Source organism: Thalassophryne amazonica, chromosome 12 (genome assembly GCF_902500255.1).
Source record: "Thalassophryne amazonica chromosome 12, fThaAma1.1, whole genome shotgun sequence".
NCBI classification, from domain to species: Eukaryota; Metazoa; Chordata; class Actinopteri; order Batrachoidiformes; family Batrachoididae; genus Thalassophryne; species Thalassophryne amazonica.
In genome coordinates, this window is record NC_047114.1 from 52,342,063 (window position 1) to 52,369,189 (window position 27,127).

At 40.3% G+C, this 27,127-nt stretch overlaps 1 protein-coding gene across 4 annotated transcripts in view; it reads left to right on the forward strand.

Annotated features, from left to right (window-relative positions):
* The window catches only part of LOC117521801 (solute carrier family 12 member 7-like), a 108,833-nt gene that overhangs the window by 70,949 nt on the left and 10,757 nt on the right, over nt 1–27,127 (forward strand). For 3 of the 4 annotated variants that reach the window (XM_034183149.1, XM_034183151.1, XM_034183152.1), the window contains 13 exons: nt 2,789–2,846; nt 3,170–3,344; nt 6,383–6,501; nt 6,750–6,848; nt 8,323–8,442; nt 10,906–11,010; nt 12,559–12,727; nt 14,165–14,354; nt 15,865–16,034; nt 17,092–17,223; nt 20,783–20,890; nt 22,696–22,865; nt 26,516–26,530. In XM_034183149.1, the coding sequence (XP_034039040.1) occupies nt 2,789–2,846; nt 3,170–3,344; nt 6,383–6,501; nt 6,750–6,848; nt 8,323–8,442; nt 10,906–11,010; nt 12,559–12,727; nt 14,165–14,354; nt 15,865–16,034; nt 17,092–17,223; nt 20,783–20,890; nt 22,696–22,865; nt 26,516–26,530 (1,630 nt within the window). The remainder of the gene's footprint in view (nt 1–2,788; nt 2,847–3,169; nt 3,345–6,382; nt 6,502–6,749; nt 6,849–8,322; nt 8,443–10,905; nt 11,011–12,558; nt 12,728–14,164; nt 14,355–15,864; nt 16,035–17,091; nt 17,224–20,782; nt 20,891–22,695; nt 22,866–26,515; nt 26,531–27,127) is intronic. The other variant, XM_034183150.1, reaches the window with a different exon arrangement.

Here is a 27,127-nt window from a genome sequence, read left to right on the forward strand (position 1 = left end):
TTTTCATTATTGGATTATCTTTTTAGATAAATTTAAAAACAATCATCGGAGTAATTATCTTCCGATGAATTACCATCCGATAACTTTTAGACCGATAATGTACTAAATTAAGCTGAACAGTGAAAAACATTTTTAAAACTGTTAAAGCTGTTGAGACCTACCTGTTAAAAGTTTCCTAATAGGCATGTTGTTCTATCCTCTATAAGCAAAGGAGAACTGGTGACCAAAAAAAAGTCATTTCCTCTAACACCATCCTAATATAATCGCAATGTCACAAAGTCATCCAGAGGCATACATGTTTAACTTATGGTTCAAATTTTAACCACTCATTTTAGACAAGTTATTTAAAATTATTGTCATGTCTGAAGTTTATAAAGTGAAAATATCAGATATGTTTTCATTTTAAAGTAATGTGCTAATTTTTTAAGGTTTTGTGAGCACATGCTGTGCCAAGCAGCAATGCATTATGGGTAGCATAAGGTAATCTCAGACGTTCATGACAGGACAAATGCATTTCAGACACTCTGTTCAGGGTCCACAGATAACAGCATTAACCTCTAGTGCCTAAAACTCTCGTGAATATATTCTCTGGGTTTATAGACGTTAGTGTATTTGCATTTGTTAAATTCCACGCATCTTAAATGTAGCAGACACGGATTATCTGGAATTTTGTTCATGGCAGTATTAAACGTCTGGATACATGGCTGCTCTCAAAGTGCTGGTATTGTCCATTGTCCAGGCGCTTTTTGTGTGCATATATTTGTTAACGTATTCTAAAACTATGGTTAGAAGTAATTCCGACTCCTTATCGGTCCACACGAACGAGGTTGGCGCCATGTTTTTAGTTTTTGTGGAAGTGACGACAAGAGAATAAGGCTCCTGATTGGATAGAATTTTGGCAGACTAATTACAACACATTCATACGGTTCGATGTGGATGGATTTTTTTTTTTAAACGACGTAGTGTGGATGAAGTTTTTTCCCCAAACTGAAAGGGTAAGATATTCGGTTTTACAAATACCCGACAGTGTGTGTACATGGCCTTATGTCTGTGAAAGGCACTATATAAATAAATTTACTTACTTACTTACTAATATTGAGTGCACGTTTTACAACATCATAAAAGTTTTAAAACATGCAATTGCGATGACACTTCCAGGGCTCCGTAAAAATGCCTGTTTTTACAAATAAAAATGGAATATTTTACAAAAGCACATTTATCTTTAAACCAACACACGACACACGTCACATTAACATGTTGGTTTACATAATGGATTACTGAACCAATCACTGTTTAGCACTTTTACCCAGAATGCTTTGCGGTCTGTTTGTTACAAAACCTCAGAATTAGTGCCTTATTCAACATTAAAAGATATGTTATATTTTAACTTTGTACAAATGACAGAATTGACATTAATGGAGTTATTCTATCAGTATTTTCAAAAAACCATAAGTTAGTATGACTTTATTTTTCAAGACCTCTGCCTGACCGGAGTGTTGAAATTGATAGAGAGGTGGCTTTATGGCTGCTCTCAGTGTGCCTCTGTTGTGAGAGCGCTGTTGTAAACAAGAGCTTCCAGCAGGGGCAGAATGTTGGAAGAGAAATGATTTTGAATAGTAAAGAGTTGATTTCGTGGGTGCTCTCAGGATTTGTCTGTGCTGCTTCCTGCAGGGGTCAGCGTGGTCAAACATTCTTGCTTATTCATTAGGTCTTTTACCGCTTTTGATGCTTTCAAAAGCGATCGTGTTAAAAATCAATTTCAGCTCTTTAGTAACTGTAAATGTCCCATAGACAACACCAGAATTTATCGGTTATCTGTAACTTCTGATACATTTTTGGGTGGTTTATCGGTTTATCTTTATCAAAGATAACTTTTCAGTTATCTTATTATCTGTTATCGAAGTTAATTTTTTGGTTATCTGTGCCCACCACTGACTTTCAGTCAGGGTGGGTGTTTACAGCAACAACAGGCAAGTGGTCACTATGACGCCAGCTAGGTGGGGCCAAAAAAACCAGAGTATTTTATGCAAATGAGATAGCAGCTGCTAATCCAAGGGAAGACAGCATGACAGCTGTGTAATTTACATTGGCTGGTTGTTGGTTATGTTTATATTAGAATAAACTTCATGTATAAATGGTAAAACATTCAAGCCTCAAGGCGGATTTTCTTAAAAAGAAGACCTGAAAGTGTAGATTTCTCCAATCACAGCCACAAAAGCCCATAACTTCTCCTGGTTTGTCTGGGTGTCTTGGTGGCTTTCCTCACTCTTCTCCTTCTTGCACAGTCACTCAGTTTTTGAGAACTGTCTACTCCATGCAGATTTACCATAAAGTGCCATACTGTTTGTATTTCTTTCTAATTAATGTAAATAAAGTCCAAGACATATTCAGTGGCAGCTTTACCATCAGAGAGCCTTGTCCAAAACTACCACAAAAGACTCCAGGCTGTCGTTGATGTTAAAGGGGCAATACACAGTATTAAGAACAGGGGTATGTAAACTTTGGTTCAGGGTCATTTGGGTAGTTCTCTATTCATTTTGATTTAAAAAGAGGAAACACAGTTGTTTGACAATAAATGGCTTCACCAAACCACTAACCATGAGTGGGACAAAAAAAGTTTTCGTGTTGTCATTCATGTTCTCTTAAAAATGGCCAAAAAAAGCAAAAATTCTGCCAGGGTATGTAAACTTTTGAGCACAACTGTATGTGTGTGTAAAATAATGTTTCAGGTTGTTTGTTTGAAAACAATATATTTTGTTAGGTTTTTCAAGCTTATCTTCGTTGTCAGACATTTCCTGTGCAGTCTTGTTTGGAGCCTGTATTGAAGGAGTTGTGCTGAGAGACAAGTAAGTTCATCGTTGGATTACTTCTATTGTGGTCCACTAGACAATTAAATGGTGATAGTTTCACACTACAGTCTTTTATATATGAAATCAGTTACACATAAACCACTATAATGATGTAAATGCAGTGTTTATATTAAAATTAACTAAATTTGATTTAATTATGCCAGAACACATTTAACAGTTTAATTCTGACAGAGCTAGTGTTCTTGTTTTGTTTTTAATTAACAAGCCCGGTCTGGTGACACTAAAATAATTAAAATACACTGCATTTAGATGGGTTGAACGATTAGAAGGAGAATGTGCATTGTGTGCTTATGTTTCAGGTATGGTGACTCGGTGAAAAAGAATCTGGTAATTGGTACTCTGGCCTGGCCATCACCATGGGTTATTGTGATTGGTTCATTTTTCTCCTGCTGTGGTGCTGGCCTTCAGAGCCTCACAGGCGCCCCCCGTCTGTTGCAGGCCATTGCTCATGATGGAATTATCCCTTTTTTACATGTAAGTGTTTAAAAAGACCATGTCTTATCGATTACTATTGTGTGCTGTTGTGTTTCTTTGTAATTAATGCAAACAACAGTCTCCATAGTGGCCAAAATGATAGATAGATAGATAGATAGATAGATAGATACAGACAGACAGAGGGAAATTCAAGGTATTCAGCAGCTTACACATTAGGCAAGACACACACAATATGGTTAAGTAAATAAAAGAAAAATGGACTAATCAATAAAAGCTACTAACTAAAAATAAAATAAATTTGTATGCAAGTGCAGCATCCAGTCTCAGAGAATATGACGGAGGAATAAATGTAGTAGTGCAGTAGTGAGGAGGTAGCACAGATGTAAACAGTACACAATGTGAACAGTGTAGGTTGTGCAAAGAAGTAAGCAGTGTAAATAGTGTTGGTAGTGCAAAAGAAAGCAATAAAAGGTCAAACAGATGTGTCACAGGATTATTTCTTACTGAGATGGGAAGAGTTGAACAGTCTGATGGCCTGAGGGACAAAAGCCTTCCTGAATCTGTCCGTGTGGCAGGACTGGGACAGCAGTCTGCCGCTGAATGAGCTCCTCTGCCTGATGATGGCACTGTGCAGAGGGTGCTCAACATTGTCCATGATGGCCAGCAGTTTACAGAGGGTCCTTCTCTCTGCCACTGATGTTAGAATGACCCCCGAATGACCCTACAATTAACAGCAAGACATGACTGAGCCTTTATAACAAAATATAATGTGTGAGTGTACTGCGATACTACAGTTACAGTGTAATGTAGTAAAATATTATGCATATAGTGACATAGTATAGTTTAATGTATATATTTGGAGAAATGTGTTGTCTAGTACAGATTATTTGTTAGTTAAATGCATAGAAGTAGAGAGACTGGAATGCCAAGTCAAGATCTCATTCCATTGACTTCTGTTTGTGAGCTTGCGACCCTGAGATTTCAACTACTCAGTCGCGAAATTTGGGGTAATTCATTTCCGGTCGTCTGCCATCAATAACACTAGATGCACTTTTAAGGACAGTTTCTGTGTGTTTTCTTGCGTTTTCTGCAGTGGCTTCAGCAAGTTATCCCCTTGAAGTATGCTCAAAGTGTAGCTTGAATGAAGTTCTTGTTGATTTTAAATCATATTCAGGACAAAATGATAATATTATTGATAAGATTTGTATTATTTATTGATTTTTTTTTTTCTGCTTTGGTCTTCGGCAAGGGCTGCCGCATCTCCTCCTCTGTGTTTTTCTATCTCTGCTCCAACCTTCAAAAGTCCCAACTTCACCAGACTGAATTCTTCAAGCTATATGTGGAATAACCATGTAATTGATCACCTGGTCTCTCAGCGCTATTGACACCATTTTTTTCAACAAGGAAATCAGGGCTGGGGGACCTTGCATGCCCAGATGGATTCTATCCTGCGGGCTAAGTTCTCGATGCCTGGGAGAAGTGACGTGTTGCGTGTTTGGCACCGCTCTCCGTGGAAGATTTTTTATGGTAGGAAGGCTGGGGATGATTGTTTTATGCGCTGCCCTGACCTACCGGAAAATTGGCAAGACGGCTGCTACCAGAACCATAACCCCACATCTGTCCGTCATGATTAATGAAGTGGGCAAGGCGGTACAGTCTCAGACTGCGTTAACTTTTGAACTCAAACACATGTTGGAAAACATCTTGGAGCAAATATCTGCCATGCAAAGGAAGATGTTGGAGACCAGGGAAGATTCATAAATTGGATTTTGACGGTCCCCACCCCCCAAGCCCGGCTGCGCGAGACTCTGCTGCGGCCTACACTCACCTTGCCTCATTTCGGATGACGGACTGCTCCAAGGTTTAGCGCACATAAACAATATCAAATGTAAATGTGCAGTTGTTTTAATTCTGATGTGTGCCATTACTACGTTCAGCTAGTAATAATTGTGGACTAATTGTTGTATTTTATCTGAGCTAATTGGGTGTGAAGATACTTTCATTGCACTTCTAAGTGTAATGACAATAAATGATCATCATCATCATCATAAGAGCATGCAGACTGTCAGCAACTGTGGTCTGATGAATGGCAGTTTATAAAAAGATAAACACCAGCCCATGTGCGTGCACACTCAAGACAAGTCCAAACTGATTGTGCACTGTAAAACTGTCACAGGAGATGGTGTGGAATAAAATACATTTTTAAATACAAATGATGTGGACAGAGTCACCACTGCAGCTGCTTTTGCTCCACCACAAATGAAACTGAAACTGTCCGGTATAATTATGCCCACGCGACTTGTGTGCGATGCAGCTGTGCCATGTGCAGTGTGTTCCAGGCATTAGAACCAGTGCCTTCTTTCCTTAAAGAACAAGGGCAAAAAAAATACAGATTGCTGAGGGTTATACTTCCAAAACCTGGCAGCGTGTCCCTACCTCTCAATAACTTGTAGTTATGTAACATTAGGGTTTGACATGATGAGCTTGGAATCTACATTTGTTTAGACCTGACTCCAAGGAACAGTCCTCGTTCTCAGATCTCGAGCATCAAGATGAGTTATCATCCTTTATCATATACCTGTTACGTATATATCGTGTTTTATCTGATAATATACTGTTATGCAAATGTATCAAAAAAAGAAATTCACAGTTAAAATAAACTTAAGACTGTCTTTCATTGTGTCATTGCAGATTATCTTGCATTATCATTTATTCCATATGGATAGTTTGGATTAGGTTTTAACTGCTTGCTGTGGTGACACCAAGTGCAAAACAAGGGAGCATCTGAATGGACTTATAATGGGTCTCACAGTTTTAGAAGAGAATTACTCAGAAATGTTCGCTGTACAGCACACAAAATCAAAACAAGAAGTTAATTTTTTACATGTAAAAAAGTGGCCCAGTGTGGCTGTGTGCAATTTAAACCTTAAAATACAAAACACACAGACAAAATACATGTGAAAATGCTGCAGGAGCCCTTTTAGGGTTGCATGGAAAACTTGTCTCAGGTGAAATACCATCAGTGAAAATGTGTTTTTGGGCTGTTTTATTTGTCTTACCCTCTCTTGCTGTCTCAGGTGTTTGGTCATGGGAAGTCAAACGGAGAGCCAACCTGGGCATTGTTGCTAACCGTTGGGATCTGTGAGATAGGAATCCTCATCGCGTCGCTGGATGCTGTGGCCCCCATCTTGTCCACGTACTTTAACACTCTGCAGAATAGACAAAAACATAACTGTCTGCTTCTGTCTAACATGTTTGTAGTTACATTTTCTACCATAAAGCTTACATAAAACTCAAAAATGGGTCTTGGTAAACCTTTTGTAATTTGATTTACTTGATCTGCAGTTGTTCACCTGATATTTTTAAATTTTATCCAAAAATAAATTGTATACTTTACCAACAGGTCTTGCTTTGTAATTTTTTTTTTCTTCTTCTTCTTTTTAGGTTCTTCCTGATGTGCTATCTGTTTGTCAACCTGGCATGTGCTGTTCAGACTTTGCTTCGGACTCCCAACTGGAGACCTCGCTTTAAGTTCTATCACTGGTAATTCAGCTGTTCGCATCAGAGGGCACTACAGCTGATCATCCATCTCTGTCTCACCTTTTCTTGATGGCTCTTCTGTCACACCAACCACTTGCATGTCCTCCCTTGCCACATCCATAAACCTCTTTCTCATCTTGCTTCATCCTCAGCATCTTTCTCCCCGTATGCCATATTTTCCAGAGTATATGTTGCTAAAATGTTACAGCTTGCCAAATGTCATAATTTTTCTTTCAGCACTAATTTTTACAGTGAAATCAGAGTCCAGTCCCACATTTATGTCCTAATATCTCAAAAACAAAGATTCAATGCTGAAATTTTACACAGTGTTTATTGGCACTAATGTGAAAGGTGAATTCCATATTTTTTTTACCGAGCTTCAGGGATGTGCTAGTTAGGTTTGCCTATGTGGCGGGCCATGGCATGATGAGGCAGAGTGGCCACTTCCTTTCCTTGCTGCCTTATACCTTCCATTTTCTGAAATCTAGTGATTTACACTGTGGGAATTGTGCTTTCTGAGAGCTGTTTGGACTTATTTTTTTCACCATCCATTGGGTTATGAGTAGTGAAGTAATAATATTTGATCTGTGCATATCACCCCCCCCACCCCACAAAGCTGGGATGATATATGATGAATTGTCATAATTGTGTCATGGAGCCTGTATTGAATCATTCATTTTCTGGCACTTATGCTGATCCGGTTGAAGTACAGGTTTAGTTGAGGTTCCTTAAAGTCCAGAGCTCCGGAATATAACGAGTATTCCCGTCTTTCTGACCATCTCCTCTGTAGGACCAATGTGTTTATCCCAAAAGGTTTTTAATAAAGTTGTTATTGTTACCCTCTTACCAGACAGTGTAGACATCTCCATCTTTTTGAAAAATAATTTGAAGTTATAAACATAGATCATCTTTGCTCCAATTATTTATTTTTTATTTTAATGATTTTGACAGTGGTATTTTTTTTTAATTCACTGATCCTGTTCATAGTCCAATTTATTATAATGATTATTTTGTTTTAAGCTATTGTTGTTGTCCTGTCGGCTGCTCCCGTTGGTACAGGGGCAACCCTGTACAGTGGATGCGGCCAGATCCTCATCTGTATTTGGTGTTACATCATATGTAAAAAAAAAAAAAATGGACAGCTTGTTTTCATTCAGGACCACAAGCAAAAGTTTTCATTGTTCATTAAATTTAAGAACAGAAACCACTGATCCAAAAATAATCTAGTCCAGACTTAAAAACAGTGATCCAATCCATCCCTGGGATCCGTAACACACCTAGCAATGAGTGTAGTTAGGGTGAAGGTTATGATGAAGAATAACTTAAGTGACATTTATCATTTTGCTTGCACTTCTTCCGACATGGTAAACTCATCAGGGTGCGGCTGGACTGTATTTGGTGGCTTTCTTTTGTTTTTGATTGTCTGACCATATAATTTGTTTTAGCAACAATAAACATGTTTGTGTTTGTCTTGTAGGACCCTGTCCTTCTTGGGGATGAGTCTGTGTCTTTCACTCATGTTTGTTTCCTCCTGGTACTATGCTCTGTTTGCTGTGGTGATAGCTGGCTGCATCTACAAGTACATTGAGTACAGAGGGTAAGTTTGATCATCCAAGAAATCACTTCAAGTGCATGAAAGCAACAATTTTGGTAGAATTTCAATTTATTTTCATTTATATAGCGCCAAATCACAACAGAGTTGCCTCAAGGTGCTTCACACAAGTTAGGTCTAACCTTACTAACCTCAAGAGCAGCAGAGGTAAGGAAAATCTCCCTCTGAGGAAGAATAGGGTAGAATAAGTAGAAGAACACAGGTAAAGTTTCTGTGCATAAAAACACATTTTGATGAAAACCAGTTAGGACTACTGAGGGATGTTTATACAACCCCTGGCAAAAATTATGGAATCACCGGCCTCGGAGGATGTTCATTCAGTTGTTTAATTTTGTAGGAAAAAAGCAGATCACAGACATGACACAAAACTAAAGTCATTTCAAATGGCAACTTTCTGGCTTTAAGAAACACTATAAGAAATCAGGAAAAAAAAATTGTGGCAGTCAGTAACGGTTACTTTTTGAGACCAAGCAGAGGAAAAAAATATGGAATCACTCAATTCTGAGGAAGCAATTATGGAATCATGAAAAACAAAAGAACGCTCCAACACATCACTAGTATTTTGTTGCACCACCTCTGGCTTTTATAACAGCTTGCAGTCTCTGAGGCATGGATTTAATGAGTGACAAACAGTACTCTTCATCAATCTGGCTCCAACTTTCTCTGATTGCTGTTGCCAGATCAGCTTTGCAGGTTGGAGCCTTGTCATGGACCATTTTCTTCAACTTCCACCAAAGATTTTCAATTGGATTAAGATCCGGACTATTTGCAGGCCATGACATTGACCTTATGTGTCTTTTTCAAGGAATGTTTTCACAGTTTTTGCTCTATGGCAAGATGCATTGTCATCTTGAAAAATGATTTCATCATCCCCAAACATCCTTTCAATTGATGGGATAAGAAAAGTGTCCAAAATATCAACGTAAACTTGTGCATTTATTGATGATGTAATGACAGCCATCTCCCCAGTGCCTTTACGTGACATGCAGCCCCATATCATCGACTGTGGAAATTTACATGTTCTCTTCAGGCAGTCATCTTTATAAATCTCATTGGACCGGCACCAAACAAAAGTTCCAGCATGATCACCTTGCCCAATGCAGGTTCGAGATTCATCACTGAATATGACTCTCATCCAGTCATCCACAGTCCACGATTGCTTTTCCTTAGCCCATTGTAACCTTGTTTTTTTCTGTTTAGGTGTTAATGATGGCTTTCATTTAGCTTTTCTGTATGTAAATCCCATTTCCTTTAGGCGGTTTCTTACAGTTCGGGCACAGACGCTGACTCCAGTTTCCTCCCATTCGTTCCTCATTTGTTTTGTTGTGCATTTTCGATTTTTGAGACATGTTGCTTTAAGTTTTCTGTCTTGACGCTTTGATGTCTTCCTTGGTCTACCAGTATGTTTGCCTTTAACAACCTTCCCATGTTGTTTGTATTTGGTCCAGAGTTTAGACACAGCTGACTGTGAACAACCAACATCATTTGATTGGTGCATTGTATGTCACGTGACATAGATTATTCATCCCGTTGTTGCATTTAGAGTGCAGTTTGGTTCCATACATTTGGTACCATTGCACAATTCTGCTGTGGTGATACCAAACAGGAGCAGCCGAAAGAAAAAAAAAAAAAGACAAGCATGCTTCCACCACCACCAGAGCCATCCCGCTAGTGTGAGCATGCATGCTCACACAAGCGGGACAGCGTTTAGCTTTAAAACAAACATGGCGGAGTTTGTGTTGCTGACAAATAACTGTTTGAAAAATGTAATTCTGTGCTAGTTCTTCTAACACGCATGCACACACACATACACAAAATCCTCTCTGCTGTAAGCTGTCTGGAGGCATGAAGAGCTGTTCAAATGAAAAGCTGGTGTGATTTTTTTTTTTTTTTTTTTTGCTGGACTGAGGAACTACACCAAGAGCTATTAGGATGAAAAGCTGACTTTTTTTTTTTTTTTTTTTTTTTTTGCTGCACTGAGGAACTACACACAGTCTTTTTTTTTTTTTTTTTTTTTAAGTATGAAGTCAGTGCACAGCATCACCAGACTACACGTCACAATTTGGACTTTATTTAAAATTTGTTGGACTTTAGCAGCAGTGGAACACCAAAATGTAAGTCCCTTTTGTGTTGTTTATAAATATAATATCAAATGACAACGATCTATTTCAGCCGTTATATAAAACAAATAATGAATGTTTTTATATTCTTTCAATTGAACGAATATTTAATTCAGTGAAAGCTGCAACATACTATACCTCTCGGCTTCACTTCGTTGAATGGTATGGTCCAGTTTTCACCTCGTGAAATATTGATACCACTGAACTCATAAACATTCATTATTTGTGTAATATGTCATAGGCCAGACCACTGGAACTGAGTAAAACAAAATTTGTATATCATTCCAAGAAAGTATTCAGTTATCCAACTTGGACCTTTTGGTTGCAGGGCGGTGAAAGAGTGGGGAGATGGAATCCATGGATTGTCCTTAAATGCAGCACGTTACGCTCTTGTTCGGCTGGAGGATGCACCACCACACACGAAAAACTGGAGGTGATCATGGTTCTGAATGATTTGTTCTTTATTCATAACATTTTATGCAATAATCACTTGGCAATTTACAGTGAGTTCACTGTTTAATGTTATATCCAGCCGTTTTACATTTTATTGTTTGAAGCATTCACAAGCATGAAGAGGAAAAATTATATTTTTCCTCAGCTACCTCATTAGCTACCTATGAGGCATATGCACTGATGACATTTGTCATTGACCCCTTTCAATTTCAAACTTCACACTCATCACCCTGTCAGACACTTACTTAACCTCCAAAACACTCTTAATATGCTTTTCCTTTAGAATGATCCCTACATCATTTCACCTCCCCTCCACAACATGATACAACAGTTTCAGTCCACCTCTGATGGTCCTGGCCTTACTGAATACACACCTTTCTCTTCTCCATCAAATCAGCCAAGTCTCTCCCTTTACCAGTCACATTGCCAACATTCAAAGTCCTGTCACTTCCGCACTTCTAATTCTTCTCTTTTTCTACTGATTTTGGATACATTATCCACAGGTTCTTCTTCTTCCCCCAGCAGAACCCTGATTTCTGTCGGCACCCTGTTGGACAATAGCACCACTGGTAGTTGTGGAACTGGGCCTCAACTGATCTGTTTTGAAAATTTTTATTTGTGACCTGCATCTTTTATGTGGCAAAGATTATAGGTGATGCTCTTCCTGACACAACCCTACTCATTTATCCAGGCTTGGGACTGGCACTTAGAATGTACTGACTGCACACCCCATGTGGCTGAGATCTGATTATCCACATAGATCTGGTCAATTTTGAAGAAAAGAATAATGACCGGGAAAGAAGTCATACACATGGAAAATATAATTTAATTTTTTTTGAAAACCATTTCATTGATTGAAAATGGTCACATGAGATTGTTCTGGACTCACTTCAAGTCCATATTGAGATATTTCCAGTTCATCCTGTAAGGAGACTTTCAGAATGGTTCCAGAATACACAGAAAGGATGCTATGTCACGTTTGGCCACAAAAGAGCTTGAGATCTCCTTGAAGATGCTAAAACACGTGGCAGGAGACAGACATGATTACATCTGTGCAAATTCATTGAACTGGTGCACCATCCCCAGATAGACTTTGAAACATGGACGCATTAATATTCATTTATTCATTCATCTTCTACCGCTTAGTCCAGTTAAGGTCGCGGGGGGGCTAGAGCCTATCCCAGCATTCATAGAGTGCAAGGCAGGATACACCCAGGACAGGACGCCAGTCTGTCGCAGGGCCACAAACAAACACAGACACACACACCTACGGACAATTTTTTTTTTTTTTTAAATTCCAATCCACCTAACCCACGTCTTTGGATGTGGGAGGAACCCGGAGCACCCGGAAGAAACCCACGCAAACAGGGGAGAACATGCAAACTCCACACAGAAAGTCCACGGGAATTGAACCCACGACCTTCTCGCTGTGAGGCAACAGTGCTAACCACTAAGCCACCGTGCTGCCTGCATTAATATTGTATTCCTGAAATTCTCTCTGTTCCTGGTTCTGTCTCTTACTTTTCAGGCCTCAGCTGTTGGTGATGTGTAAGGTGGACTCTAACCTGACAGTGAAACACCCTCGTCTCCTGTCCTTCACCAATCAACTCAAAGCTGGGAAAGGACTGACCATCTTCTCTTCTGTTTTGGAGGGAACCTTCATGACGAGAGGTGATGATGCCAAGGTAGCAGAGCAGGTTTGTGCATTCTTTTTCATGAGCATGAACTGAGGTCTACTGCATATCTCACTGTGGACAGGATAGAAGTCGCAGGAAAAAACCCCATATCCACATAGTACAGAAAAGCACTGCCCCATTCAGTTCATTATGGAAGACTAACTGCTTGGGACTCCGACGAAGGTGGTCACATCTCCTCCACTCTCCCTTATCTCTGTTCTCTCTGTTCTCTGCCTTTAACCTTCAAGTCCTGACTTCACCAGACTGTGAATTCCTCAAATTATATTGGATTCTGCATCTATTGGACTTCTATTGGATTAACCATGCAATTGATCAGCTGGTCTCTGAACGCTGTTGACACCATTTTTTTTACAGGAAGGTCAGGAGTGGGGGATCCTACCTGCCCAGATGGAACGTATCCTGCGGGCTATGTCCTCGACTCCTGGGGGTCTTGGCGTGTTGCGTGCTTGGCGCCTTTCTCCATTGAGGACGTCGAGGATTTATTCATTTTTGGTCTCATGGTAGCAGGGCTGGTACTTTTTGGCTTATGTGCTGCCCTGATCTACCGGAAAATTGTCAAGACGGCGGCATCAAGAACCACGGCCCCTCGCTTGTCCGTCATGATTGACGAGGTTGGCAAGGCGGTGCATTCTCAGACTGCGTTGACTCTTGAACTCAGATGCAAATTGGATGACACCTTGGAGCTGATGTGTGCCTTGCAGTTGAAGCTGAAGGTTTCGGAGGCCGGTGAATATTCTTAATTCATAATTGGGATTTGGTTGTTCAAGTGGAACTGTTAAGTGTTTTTCACTGCTCAACCACAACACTCCAGGCTTATCTAACCTCAAGGGCAAATTGCCCAATGTTTACCTCCAGAGGATTGTCTTCAGGCTCTGGTGAGATTATTCGGCTCCTTCTTATCTCAACCCACAAAGACAATAAACTGACAGACTTACACATGGCCAAGACTGAAGCATGCTCCATAATTTTTTTTTCCCTTTACCTCCTTTCCTGCTCCCCCATCACTTTACCCCATCCCAGCCACCGCTCACGCCACCTCTCCCCCCTCCGGGGGCAGGTCCCCGTTCCCCCTAAGCTAGCAGCGGCGCGACTCCAGTTGCAGCAGCCTTCACCCACTTACCTCAATTCGGATGACAGACTGCTTCAAGTTTAGTACACATAAACAATGTCAAATGTATATGTGTTGTCTTTAATTTTGATGTGTGCCATCATTACGGTAAACAAGTAATAATTGTGGATTAATTGCTGTATCTTGTCTGAGGTAATTGGAGTGTAAACATAATTGCCCTTTTTTGGGATCAATAAAGTTGTCTGAAGACTGTTCAAAATCTGAATGTCTGCTGTGTGAGGTGGCATGTTACGCGTGTTTCTTAACTAAGGCTTCCCTCTCCTCTCTTTCTCTCTGTTTGTTGCCCTTGTTCCACTTTGACCCTCCAGAATTTAAAATCAGCCATGGCTGAAGAGCGGACCAAGGGCTTCTCCCATGTGGTGGTGACTTCCAACTTGCGAGATGGTTTCTCTTTGCTCATCCAGTCAGCAGGACTAGGAGGAATGAAACACAATGCTGTCCTCATGGCTTGGCCAGTAGGATGGAAACAAGCCTCTTCTGCACAGAAGAACTTCATAGGTAAACAAAAGAGAGCATCCAAAAAGTATGAAAACATCAAATTACTGTAGTTCACTTTCAACTTTAGTTTTGCATACTGTGTTGAAACACTCTCAAGAGACAAACAGACACAGGCAGCTCTAATGCCGCGTTCACAACGGGCGTGACACGAGCGACAGCAGCAACAGGTTGCCATGTAATCCCTATGGAACGACGCGTTTTGGCGTCAGGTCACGCAGCGCAACGCGATGGATGCGAATGAAGCAACGCAAGTGAAGCGATTTTGAGCGCTTGGCGCGTTTGTGGCGCAATATTGCATCACGTTGTGTTGCCCTCCTCCCCAAGTTGAAAAATCTGAACTTTTTCGTCTTGTTGTGCCGCGATGACCAATCAGGGACTGAATATGTAGTGACGTGGAGATGTCTGGAGTTTGACTGAAGATCTGAACATGTCCTGTCTCTGGTAGCAGCCTGTGAGCAAGACTTATGTCTCTTTTGTCCTTTATTTCACAATTATGACAGTTTTGGAGCGAGCAACAGCCTCACAGCAGGGGGAGCGGAGTTTCTTTCTCTTTTTATTTTACGTGCGCGCGCGAGCGAATCGTCCATGGAGATTATTTTAGCTACTTATTAACTACACAGATGTATAATAAAACAAATGGTGACTGGTTTCTAAACACAATTATGACAGTTTTTGGAGCGAGCAGCAGCCCCACAGGAGGGGGAGCGTAATTTCTTGCTTTTTTTTTGTTGTTTACATGAGTGCGTGTGAACGGGACAGGAGGTCCTCAAACTGGGTCCCGCAGAGGCGGAAGGACCGCTGAAAGCAGCCGTCATCCAGACGCAGCTCCTGCAGCAAATAATGAAACTCCCCGAATTGGGAACGTCTCATGACGTTTGTCAGCTTTCCACAACAACTCGCTCCGTGTGATCAAGGTCTGTCATGTTAACTTGACTGACAACCGGAGCCGGCGAGCGGAATGGAAGCTCCTCCTATTTGATGATGCACCGGGGCGAATTTTCCCAGCAAAAGCAGAGCGACACACCGGGCGATGGTGGCACGTCCGTTGCCACGCGACCCCCGCGAATTTGTGGTGTCTGGTCGCGCCCGGTGTGAAGGCAGGATAAGACATCAGCATCAATATAAATCCTCAGTGTCCTCAGAGTCGGTGGGACAGTTTAAGTCCAGACTGAAAACTCATCTCTTCTCCCTGGCTTTCAACACTGGCTAAGTGGTGTATGCTTTGCTCTGCTATTTTGCTCTGTATTTTTAGATTTTTTTATTAATTTTTATTCTTTTCCTTTGTTAATATTTTACACTTTTGTATTGCTATTATTGTGAAGCACGTTGGTCAGCTGCAGCTGTGTATTAAATGTGCTATATAAATAAATTTGAATTGAATTGAATAAATCATGTTTTAATGTTGGTAATTAAATGTTAAATACAAGGAAGAAACATGGGTCAGATGATAGGGAACAAATACTGCATAATTACACATTTAAACTCTCTTCTTCACTCTCCCCACCTCCAGAGACTGTGAGAGAGACGACCGCAGCACACCTGGCTCTGCTGGTTGCTAAGAATATTGACCATTTCCCCAGTAATCAAGACGGGTTGAAAGGAGGATCCATTGACATTTGGTGGATCGTACATGATGGTGGCCTGCTCATGCTCCTGCCATTTTTACTCAGTCAACACAAGGTTTCAGTTTTTTGTTTTTGTTGTTGGTTGTTTGTTTGTTTGTTTTTTGTTGTTTGTTTTGTTTTTAAGAATTATGTTTTTAACCACACCTTTAAATCTTAAAACTTGATCTTCCATGGTTAAGCGTAATTGGAATCTGATGTATGTGCAGGCGGCTTTTTTAAATTTAAGGTTGTTTCTGGTTGTTTTGTTTTTGGGGCTTCATGCAAGAACTGAATTCAAAAGATGGAGAACCACGGCCTGCTTTTTCTGGGTCAGGCTCAAAACTTCTCAATTGCCCCTCATAGTATGTAATACACACTGAACAGATTTATTCATTGAATGAATGAAATAATTAATTTTATTTGGCGCACACAGATCCAAAACAACAAAAAACTTACAAAGAAAGAAAATAATCCAACAACGCACCCATGCACCCTAAAGGGTGTAAGCAGAAGCAAAAGATTATAAACGCCCACCCCTTTAACCAAAAACAAAAATTATACATATGTATATAAAATTCTACATATACCCATAATAATTTATACAAAGTATAAGTTAATCCCTGAACTAAAATTTTAAAAACACAAACATGCAAACAGCAGTGCACCAAAAACAAAACAAAATCAATAAACCTAATTTATCATGCTATTGCAAGTAATCAAATAATTTTTAAGAGCCTTTTAAAGCCAACCAAACTACAGAGTGATTCTATGTTATCATTAAACTGCTGCCCAGTTTAAATGCAGATTAATTTTCTTGGGGGAATCTTCAGCTCAGGTCATTTATTGTATTGTTCACCAACTGAATTGTTGATTGTTCTGTCCATGGTTACTCCTGTTTCTGTGTCACAGTGTCATTGCACAAGACACTGAACCCATGATTGAGCCCAGTCATCGCTTTAAATCTAAGCTCTTTTTGACAAATTGTAATTGTAAAATATCTTTAACAGCTATTCTCAGATGGAAAGTTGCTGAAGAAATGCAGTCCATTTTCCGTTAATTTAGCCATTTGCCTTTCCTAAGGTGAAGCCATACGATCTGGGCATTTAACTTTTACCATCCCTCCATCTTTGTAGGTGTGGAGAAAGTGTAAAATGCGTATTTTTACTGTGGCCCAGATGAACGACAACTCCATCCAGATGAAGAAAGATTTGCAGGTGTTTCTTTACCATCTGCGTCTGGATGCAGAAGTGGAAGTTGTGGAGATGGTAAGCTTGTCAGCTGCTTCATCATTTCTTCAATTTTCCCTGTGTTAGTAGGGCTTATACACCTAAAGTGTGAGTGAGTGAGTGAGTCACTGAGTCAAAAATCTTTCATCTTTAATAATTCGAAGACAAAAGAAAGACATGTCTGTTCTTTGAAACTTGGCATATAGGTAGAACATATTGAATAGACAGATTAGCTCCTGATCAATCACTGAACTAAACAGCAACAATAAAATAGATTTTCTTTTTTTTTTTCTTTTTTTTAATCAAAGCAGATGTGATGCATTGCTGACACTTGGTGTCACTAATAGAAACTACTGCTTTAGTGTCTCTAGTGTCAAATACAGGTGGCAAACACCTTGAAGAATGATGATGAAATACTCATTTTAGTGTTATGCAAAACATGGGAATTCCAGATATTTCTAACAGAATCACCCCTGTTGTCATATAGTGTCACTAGCATAAACTATTGCTTTAGTATGTCGTCTAGAGTTAAATACAGATGGCAGAATGACAAACACTGATATTTCAACATGCAGATGACAAGAACGTTCTAGAAACATGCAGATTGGTCAAGACTGATTTAGATTTGATGATTGTCAGATCTTTAAAAATTGGATGACTATCAGATCTTATATATACCTTTACATAGTGACCCAGTGACATACATGAAGGTGCTGAATCATTCATAACCCCACACTGTAATGCTGCGTTTACACATAACGACGACAAGTCACGAATGCCACGAAGTACACATTCTTGGCCGCTGATCACGAATGTGATGATTCGGGGCAGAGGCGTCAGGAGTCCTCAGGAACTGCTGCAACCTGTTACCACAAGTTACGATTAATGGCACGTGTTGCTGGAGAATTATCAGGAACCATTATGCACGATCAAGAATAATGTTGCGCGTTGTTGTGCGTTGTTGCGCGCTATTGCGCGTAACAGCACATCGTCAAGCTCTGTCACATTGTGAACGAGGGGAATTGTCTCCGCACACACACACCCATATTCATCCAACCGTTGCTAACAATTCAGATCGCTCCAGTTTTTCAGAAGAACTTTGTGACTGCATGCGTAGTTGGGCTGTGTGCCATGGAGTAGTGCAGAGAGGATGAGGAGGAGACGGTCACATTCTATTAAGGATCACTACTCATCAAGACGGATCAATATGCTCATTTGCGACCTCCACGACGTGAGGCGAAATAAGGGTTGTGTGTGACATTCGTGGAAGATTTTTTTGACAGCCAAAAACATGCTCCACGAATATCAAGAATATCACGAAGCAACACGTGCTATTAAGAAACCTATTCAGATGCATTAAGTCACGTTAAGAATGTCAGGAATGTGTCACGAATGACAGAAAAATGACATTCGTAACGCGTCTTGCTTATGTGTAAACACACCATAACCATTTATCAGTGTGATTTTCAAGTAACCCCTGATAAGTTGAGGCCTGTGACTTATAGCCCGCCTTGCTTGTTTCCATTTCGGCAGTTTGTTCTAGTTATTCAACATTCATCCTTTTATTTCACAATAGGATTCTTTTTCAGAAATATGTCTGGCCTTTATTGAAGGTAAAGACAACTGTGGACATGAAGGGATCAAGTTGGAGAAGTTTTTCCTTGCTACCAATCACGTTATCTGATTTCACTGACTATCATGGCTTCGAGTTGAGAGGAGGAGCTCATCAGTAGGATCACTTACTGAGGTGATTGGTTGCTAGAAAAACCTGCACCATCTTGGCCCTTCGTGGCACAATGTTACCCACCCCAGGTCTAGGAGTATAATGTACCTTGACCAGATCCATTCCCTGCTTAACCCAAGGAGATCTATGTTTTATCAAAATGCTCTTGAGTGGATATTTGTTTCATGGTGCCTTACACTTTATCTGCATTGACAGTATAACAGAAACACAGTGGTAGCATAATGTGTTGTGTTCTGTCAGTACTTAGCACATTGTATGAGAAAAGTGTGTTTGCAGTGCCTCTACTGGTGCATTTCCAACTCAGATTGTTTCTCTTTGGAATAAGAGTTGGGTGTCACTGTATTGCTGCCAAACTCAGAATCATATTTGATCTGTGATGTATCATGACCAGTGAGATTTCCTTATTGAGACCCACGTGGACACCAGTGTTGGTGTCCACGTGAGTCACTTCCTTTCTGGAACTTCATTTAGAAGATCACACAAAGATGAGCTGCTTGGCTCAAGTTTTACCTTTAATGGTTAATTTGCAAATTCAAAACACTTTACAATGCATCAGTTCTGCTACACTACTGTTGTGCACGTCAGCAGTGCTCAAAGGCCTACAAAGAAATATAGTTTAAACCCAGAGAGAGAGAGAGTTGTGTGCATACATGTGGCTGGTGTAGCCAGGTACCATTGCTCTTTTATCAAATGTACGAGGTCTGTCAATAAAGTAACGGTCCTTTTTATTTTTTTCAAAAACTATATGGATTTCATTCATATGTTTTTACGTCAGACATGCTTAAACCCTCGTGCGCATGCGTGAGTTTTTCCACGCCTGTCTGTCATTCGCCTGTGAGCACGCCTTGGGAAGGAGTGGTCCCGCCCCCTTGTCGGATTTTCATTGTCTGGAAATGGCGGAATGAAAAGGACTTTTTTTCCATCAGAATTTTTTCAGAAGCTGTTAGAAACTGGCACCTGGAAACCATTCGAAAAATTTATCTGGCTTTCGGTGAAAATTTTGCAGGCTTCACAGAGAATAAGGTCTGTTACTACAGCTTTAAGGACCCCTTTAAGGATGCTCGGCACGCTGCGCTCCGAGCTGCGACGACGCGGCACAAGCCACCGGACCATTTCTAAACGGATGGCTCTGTGGATACGAGACCGTCGTGTGCTCTTTCTCTGGTTATCACAAGAGCTGGACATCAGCCATTTTCTGGCAGATTTCACTTTTAACAAGAGATTTTGTCATGGAAAGCCGCGCGGAGGCTTCGCGCGTAAAGACCGATTCGCTTTGGAAGCGAGACAACGGAACACCTCCGTTTCGGCATGTCAGAGGACAAGTTTGGACATGTCTATCTCGGCTTTCAATGCTTACCAGTCCAGTAAGTATCAGAGAAATTGTGGAGAGCTGGACATGCCTGACACGCCGAAACGGAGGTGTTCCGTTGTCTCGCTTCGAAAGCGAATCGGTCTTTACGCGCGAAGCCTCCGCGCGGCTTTCCATGACAAAATCTCTTGTTAATAGTGAAATCTGCCGGAAAATGGCTGATGTCCAGCTCTTGTGATAACCAGAGAAAGAGCACACGACGGTCTCGTATCCACAGAGCCATCCGTTTAGAAATGGTCCGGTGGCTTGTGCCGCGTCGTCGCAGCTCGGCGCGCCGAGCGTCCTTAAAGGGGTCCTTAAAGCTGTAGTAACAGACCTTATAAAAACATATGAATGAAATCCATATTGTTTTTGAAAACAATAAAAAGGACTGTTACTTTATTGACAGACCTCGTAGACAGATGATTGTGAGGTGAAAAACTGCCTGTTTTTTCTTATTTTATTTTATTAATGCATTTAAATCATAAATGTGTCCTTCTATTTAGCATGACAGTGATATCTCAGCCTTCACCTACGAGAAGACGCTGGTGATGGAACAGAGGTCACAAATGATCAAACAGATGCAGCTGTCACGCACGGAGAAGCTGAGAGAGGTACAGTAATAATTTACACCACACATTAACATTTCAAAACATTATTATACTATGTCTGTTTTATTAAAATTTTGATGCACTGCACACATGGCAGCTTGTATATGCCAAAATTAACATCAGTTACATACAGTGAGTACAACTTCCTCATCACTGGATAACATGATGAAGGAAAAACTACAGGTGATTAATGATGAAGCAAGAACTATAGTTTGGTTTGCCTATGGGTTCAGATTCAGATCATCACAGATGAATCACACAGATCCATTAAGAGGAAGAAATCATCAGTTGTTGACACACCTTCACTGACACACTGCTACTCCACAAATGTGTATATTAGAGGATGAGGTAGCCATGGCAACCAGACTCCTTTGTGTCCTAAATGGCTTCATTTTGGCAATCACCTTCTCTGTCACTCTGCCTTTTCACCATTGTGCTCCACTCATGAAAAACTGTAGTACATTAGACAGTGTGAATGCAAGCTTGGCTGAGGCATGCAGTGTTCAAAATCGGTGTTCAGTGTATTGTCTCCATCGTCCTGCCCTGACAGAGTGGCAAACACTACAACAAACCACCTGAGGAACACAATTGTATCACTGAGAGGATATAAATGCACATCTTCATCAGCATACGCACAGGTCATCTCAAAAATCTTTAGACCTGAGGAAATCATTCAGATCGATGTTGTGGTGTCTTGGGGATAAAGAGAAGGTCCAGATTTATATCTCATAACCGAACATCTCAGATCCTGCATTGACATATACACAAACTATATTGGACTTTTTAGAACTGAGGAAGTCACTTGGAAGAATAGCAAATTTTTTTGAAGTCCAGCTCGTGCAGAGTGAACTTTTTTGTCTTCTTTGTGAATGACCGATATTCTGCATCAATATACACACATGCATAACAACAAAGTTAGGAGCATTCATAGCAAAAGAAACATGAGACATCCACATTTTGAGATCTGTACCTTTCATTTCATGAACTGGTCTTTTTGTTTTTTGTATCTGTAGCAAGATGAATGATAGCGTTGCTTTCTGGAGCAATCTATAATGATCAAATGTGAAAACCTGTTTTTCATCAAAGTGTTCATGTGAAGTAATATCATACCATGAACAGGAGTTTAACCCTCAAAAAAATTTACTTTAATGAGAAAACAGATGAGGGCCGGAGGGGAGCAGTGATAGCTGTTTGTTTTCAAAAGTGATTTGAATATTTCAGGGTCCCAAAATCCCAATATTTATTCATTTAAATTCTCATATATGCATGGCATGACTTCAATGAACACAGACAATAGGGGTGGGATTTTTTTTGGGTGGGAGGGGGGGCAGTTTGTCAGAATTGCGCTTCTTATTCTTAGTGATTGAAAATTGTTTAAAAATGTTCAAAAATCAATTTTTAAAATACCATCTCAGTTTTGTTTCTCTCATAGACTATATGTGTTTCTCTTATTTGCCATTCAGTTGCTTCTGAATGGGGACAATTGCTTCTGTACCCATTTCCTGCTGTCTGCAGGAGGTGGAGTCAGCGTACTTTGTGTGTGAGCATAGACTGTAAAGCATACTTAGAGTGGACAGCAAAGTATTTCCACACTGTTGTAATTTTGAGTTTGTTTCTTGTCATTTAAAAATAAAACTAAAAATTGACCACTGATAACATTTTACCTGATGCTGTACAGCTGAAAAATATCTCAAAGTTTTGAACGTTAGCTTGAGAACCTGAGCCGTCATTCTAATTAGAGAAGGATGTAAATTTTTTCATCACTCACTATTTCAAACATTGATGTTTCCTCTCCTGTGCTACATTAGGCCCAGTTGATCCATGACCGCAATACTGCTTCTCATTCTGTAATGAATGATAAAGCCACTCCCAGCCCACCAGATCGCGTCCACATGACCTGGACAAAAGAGAAATGGATCAATGAGAGGACCAAAAATAGAGAAAACATGGGTGTTAAAGATATTTTTAACATGAAACCGTGAGTATATGCAACTTTTGTACTCATTTTATTTTAATCTGCATTGTTGTTTTTTGCATATGTGCTTCACAGCAAACAATAATGATAATAATAAAACAGAATTTTTGTTGTTTTAGTTGGTTACACACAGGTAAAATTTTTCCCCCACTTTAAAGTCATGGCACGCGGCAAGTAGTACTTCAGGATTTCATTATATTCAAATCATTTATTCAGGCCACAGTAAGCACATTTTAATGACCATAATGGTAACCACCAAGTTAGACCAACAGTTTATCCATACCATCTGAAAGTAGCTGCAGCCAGGTAACACGGGAGCATCCGCATGACATCATTCAGTTTTTGGGATTCTCCACACTTGCCTGCTGAATTGTGCACAGAAAAAAAATCCCCACTTGGCCATGCTGTAGCTGATGTTCTTTCACAATGCACAAAGTACCTACATATCCCCAGGTAACTTATTATTTGGCACAAAGTCATTACTGCAAGACCAAGGATTCTTTGAAGAGACATAGCACCAAAGGGATCCAGTTTCATCTTAGATCATAGGTTAGCATCCAAGTACAAACCCAAAACCACGAGGACTTTTACGACTTTGATCTTTGTCCTCCTACAAAGATATAAATTACCATATCCGTGTGTCTGCGTGCCCAGGGCTGAGCAGGAGCCCATCCCCTTTTTTGAAGAAAATTGGTTAACACCTGCCTGAAGTTAAATTTTAATAATTAAAGTTTAATAAAACATGTACCGTAAAATAAATTAATGTTTTGACCCCAACACATTGTAATAAGCAAAAAATAACGGGTTTTCACAATGTTTTTCTCGTCTCTTCTGTGTCTTACTTGTGACAATGTCATCAGTGTGTGCTGGTAGTAGTCTCATGACAATGACGTCCGTTTGAAAGTTTGTAGTCCGACAGCAATAGTCACACACTGTGAGGGACTGAATAAAGTGACCAGAATGGACTTAATTAATCATTTGTCCGGTAGTAAAAATATATCAGTCTCCGGTGAATTTCGGGCTCGGGTGAGATGAATAGACAACCACAGACTGCTGGTGCACAGCAAGTCTGGATGCAGATAACACAGAGAAACCTGTCCTCACATGTCGGACGTCAGCGATAGGGCAATGTGGAGTCTGCTGTTTTCAGTAAGAGACTGACTGGAAAATTCCACTTCAGATGGATGTTTATCTTCAGCGAGGAGACAAAATGACAGAAAGAAACAAATTATTTAAGTGCAGAGAGTCGCCTGGTTTTAAACAGGTAGGAACTTTTTAAGCTGCCATCAGTCCCAGGGTTTCTTGTTTTAATAGAACACTGTACAAAATGCTTCAGTGAAGTAAATTATTATATTGTGTCCATGTGGTTACTGTTTAAAAAATGACCACGCATCACGTCATCTCCTGCAGTCTGATATTGCAGTTTTTCTGCTGCTGACAAGAGAAAGTAGCTAAATGTTGACTGGCAAGCTACGAACAAGTACAGGACAAAACAACCATTGGGAAAATTCTTTGGCTGGTGTCCATTCAAAGTTTGAAGTACGTACACAACTCTCCGTCTGACTCGCTTGGCATCAGCTGACAAGGAACACATTTAATGAATGAGAAAAGGATTTCTACAGGACAAAAATGGACACAAACAGGTGAATTAGTTGTGATGTATTTTTTATTTGTGATGAAATCAGACATTTTTTTGAAATGGGCATTCTGACGAGTGTAATATTGGCCATTCTGGTGCATCGGCCCACCCCTTCTTCAGGTAGAATTTTAACACCCTGGGCACTCTGACGAGTGATTACAATAATTTGGACTTTTGATTTGAGCGTGTCATATCCTGCCGCAGAAGTCCATCACAGCACACAGTATACACAATAATGGAAAACGAGCACACATAAAATAGACATCTTAGTGCTGTAATGTGTAATTCACCAATCTGGAACTATACTTGGCTGTGTTTGTGATTTATGTTCTGTCTTACAAATATCCATCTTAGACGTTTTCATTGTGCTTCTTATCAGCTGTGGCTCTGCATACATCTTTCATTTTCATTTAACTTTTATTTAACCAGATTTAAAAGAAACACTGAGATCAAGACCTCTTTCACAGGGGCGATCTGGCCAAGAAGGCAACAGCACACACCAAACAAGGCAACCCAATAATAAAACAACATATCCACCATCAAATACAATCAAAAGCAGCTAACCAATGGACACACTCACTGTTTAAGACAAGATTTAAGAAGTACACATTGTTCCAAGGATTTCCGTTGTCGGTTTTCTAATATTGATCAGAAAGCTGATAGCAAAACCAGACCAGACAGTTTCACAGTTCCATTTGGAGGACATTCCAAGAAGTTGATGTGCAGTTGATGGTGTCCACAGGAGAACTGCCATACCAGAAGTGAAGGGCAAACATGCAGACCTATGTGGGAGCCTGCACTGTTCAGTTATTCTTTACTGTGAGCCAATCCAGAAAAATGAAAATCATGCACACAGAGTAAATACAGTGGCTTGCAAAAGTATTCAGCCCCTTGGTATTTTATGCAGTTTCATAATGAATTGGAGCAGAGAATGATTTTCTTTCACCAAAACATCAAATATAGGCTTGCATCTCAAATAATTTATATAGCTATAACTTCTTCTGGGTTGTCTGGGCGTCTTGGTGGCTTTCCTCACTCTTCTTCTTGCAGATGCACTCAGTTTTTGAGAACTGTCTACTCCATACACATTTACCATCGAGTGCCATACTGTTTGTATTTACTCATAATTGATGTAAATAAAGTCAGAGACAACTTGGAAATGTTCATGTATCCATCCCGACTTGTCTGAAGAAAACTGGTAATAAAACTGATTATTTACCGATATTATACCAAAGGGACCCATTACTTCTGCAACCCATCATCCTAACTTTTATGTTTTTTAATTCATTTATATCAAATTACAGAAATTTGATTTGAGTTTAAGGAAGATAATTTTAGAATCTTTTATATTGGGAAACCTGATTTACTTTTTGTATTTGAAATGGCTTAAACAAATTAAAATGTGTGAGATACCAAGGGACCAAATACTTTTGGAAGCCACTGTATGCAGTTGTCAGTTCGTGGCCGGAAGCTACTCTGACAAAAAATAGGCAAGCCTTGTAAAAAAAAGTGGTGGAGCCAAGGAAAGGGACACCTGATCTGGGAGACTCTCAGAGCCTGCAGACTCAGAATCATTGGATCAAAAAGCCGCAGGGCAAAGACTGGGACAGAGCTGCTCAGTATCTGTGGCAGAGCTGGTGGTCTTTACTTTTTAAAGTTTTAATGTGTCATTTGCTTTTAAATTAATATAAACTGACATGTTAATTTTTTATGGACTTCTGTACATTACAGTTGGTAATATATTTGGCACTTTCATCCGGATATATTAACCTGATTAAAACTTTTAAGCAATTAGTCTTTAATGTAGCCCACTGTATTCTTCACAAGTTGTGCATTCAGAAGCTGCACTGATGTTGTAATAGGATTTGTTGGTATTGTCTGCCAGCAGTGTAGACTTAAAAATTTTGCATTGCCTAAAGATACGAACACATAGAGATAATCTGTACATGTCGGTATCTTTTACAGTCTAAGTCTGCATTAATGTTTGATTTTTATTTTTTCTCCCTCCTTCTAGTGAGTGGGAGAATCTGTAAGTCACGTTTTATATTTGTTGCTTGCATGTGCATGCCCTCTCTCTCTTTGTGTGTTTGTGTATGTGTGTTGGGGGGGCTGGTTCTCAGGTGTATCAGTGTGATACCTCTTGGACCACTTAACGGGTCACACACACACACCAAGGGAGATTAAGTATAATACAAAGGGTGGGTTTGTCACTTAGGGTCTGTATGTGTGGCATGTGGGGCCGACACCGGGTGGCTGGGGACGTCTGTAGCATTGGTGTAGAGTGGGGACTGTTTGTCCTGTCCCATTGTGACCTCGTGGCCCTACCCTGGAGCTCGTGGGTGGGGGGTCCTGCTGGCTGTGTTGGGTGAGTCTCAAGTGGGGGTCTATCACCTGTGCACCGGCTTTGGGCGTGTTGGCTCTACCACTCATCTGAGGACTGCATCTCTGGATTGTGTGTGTTGGCGCTCATCCCTCACACTGCTCACTGTGTGGTCATGGCCCGTGTGGTGTGGTGCCGGGGTGCCTCCCTGTGGGCCCCTGCCGGTGCTCTGCACACTTCCCCTTGTGCATGTGGGTGTTTCCTGTGCCTCTGTGGTGGGAGGGTGTCTGGGGTGGTGCATCAGGG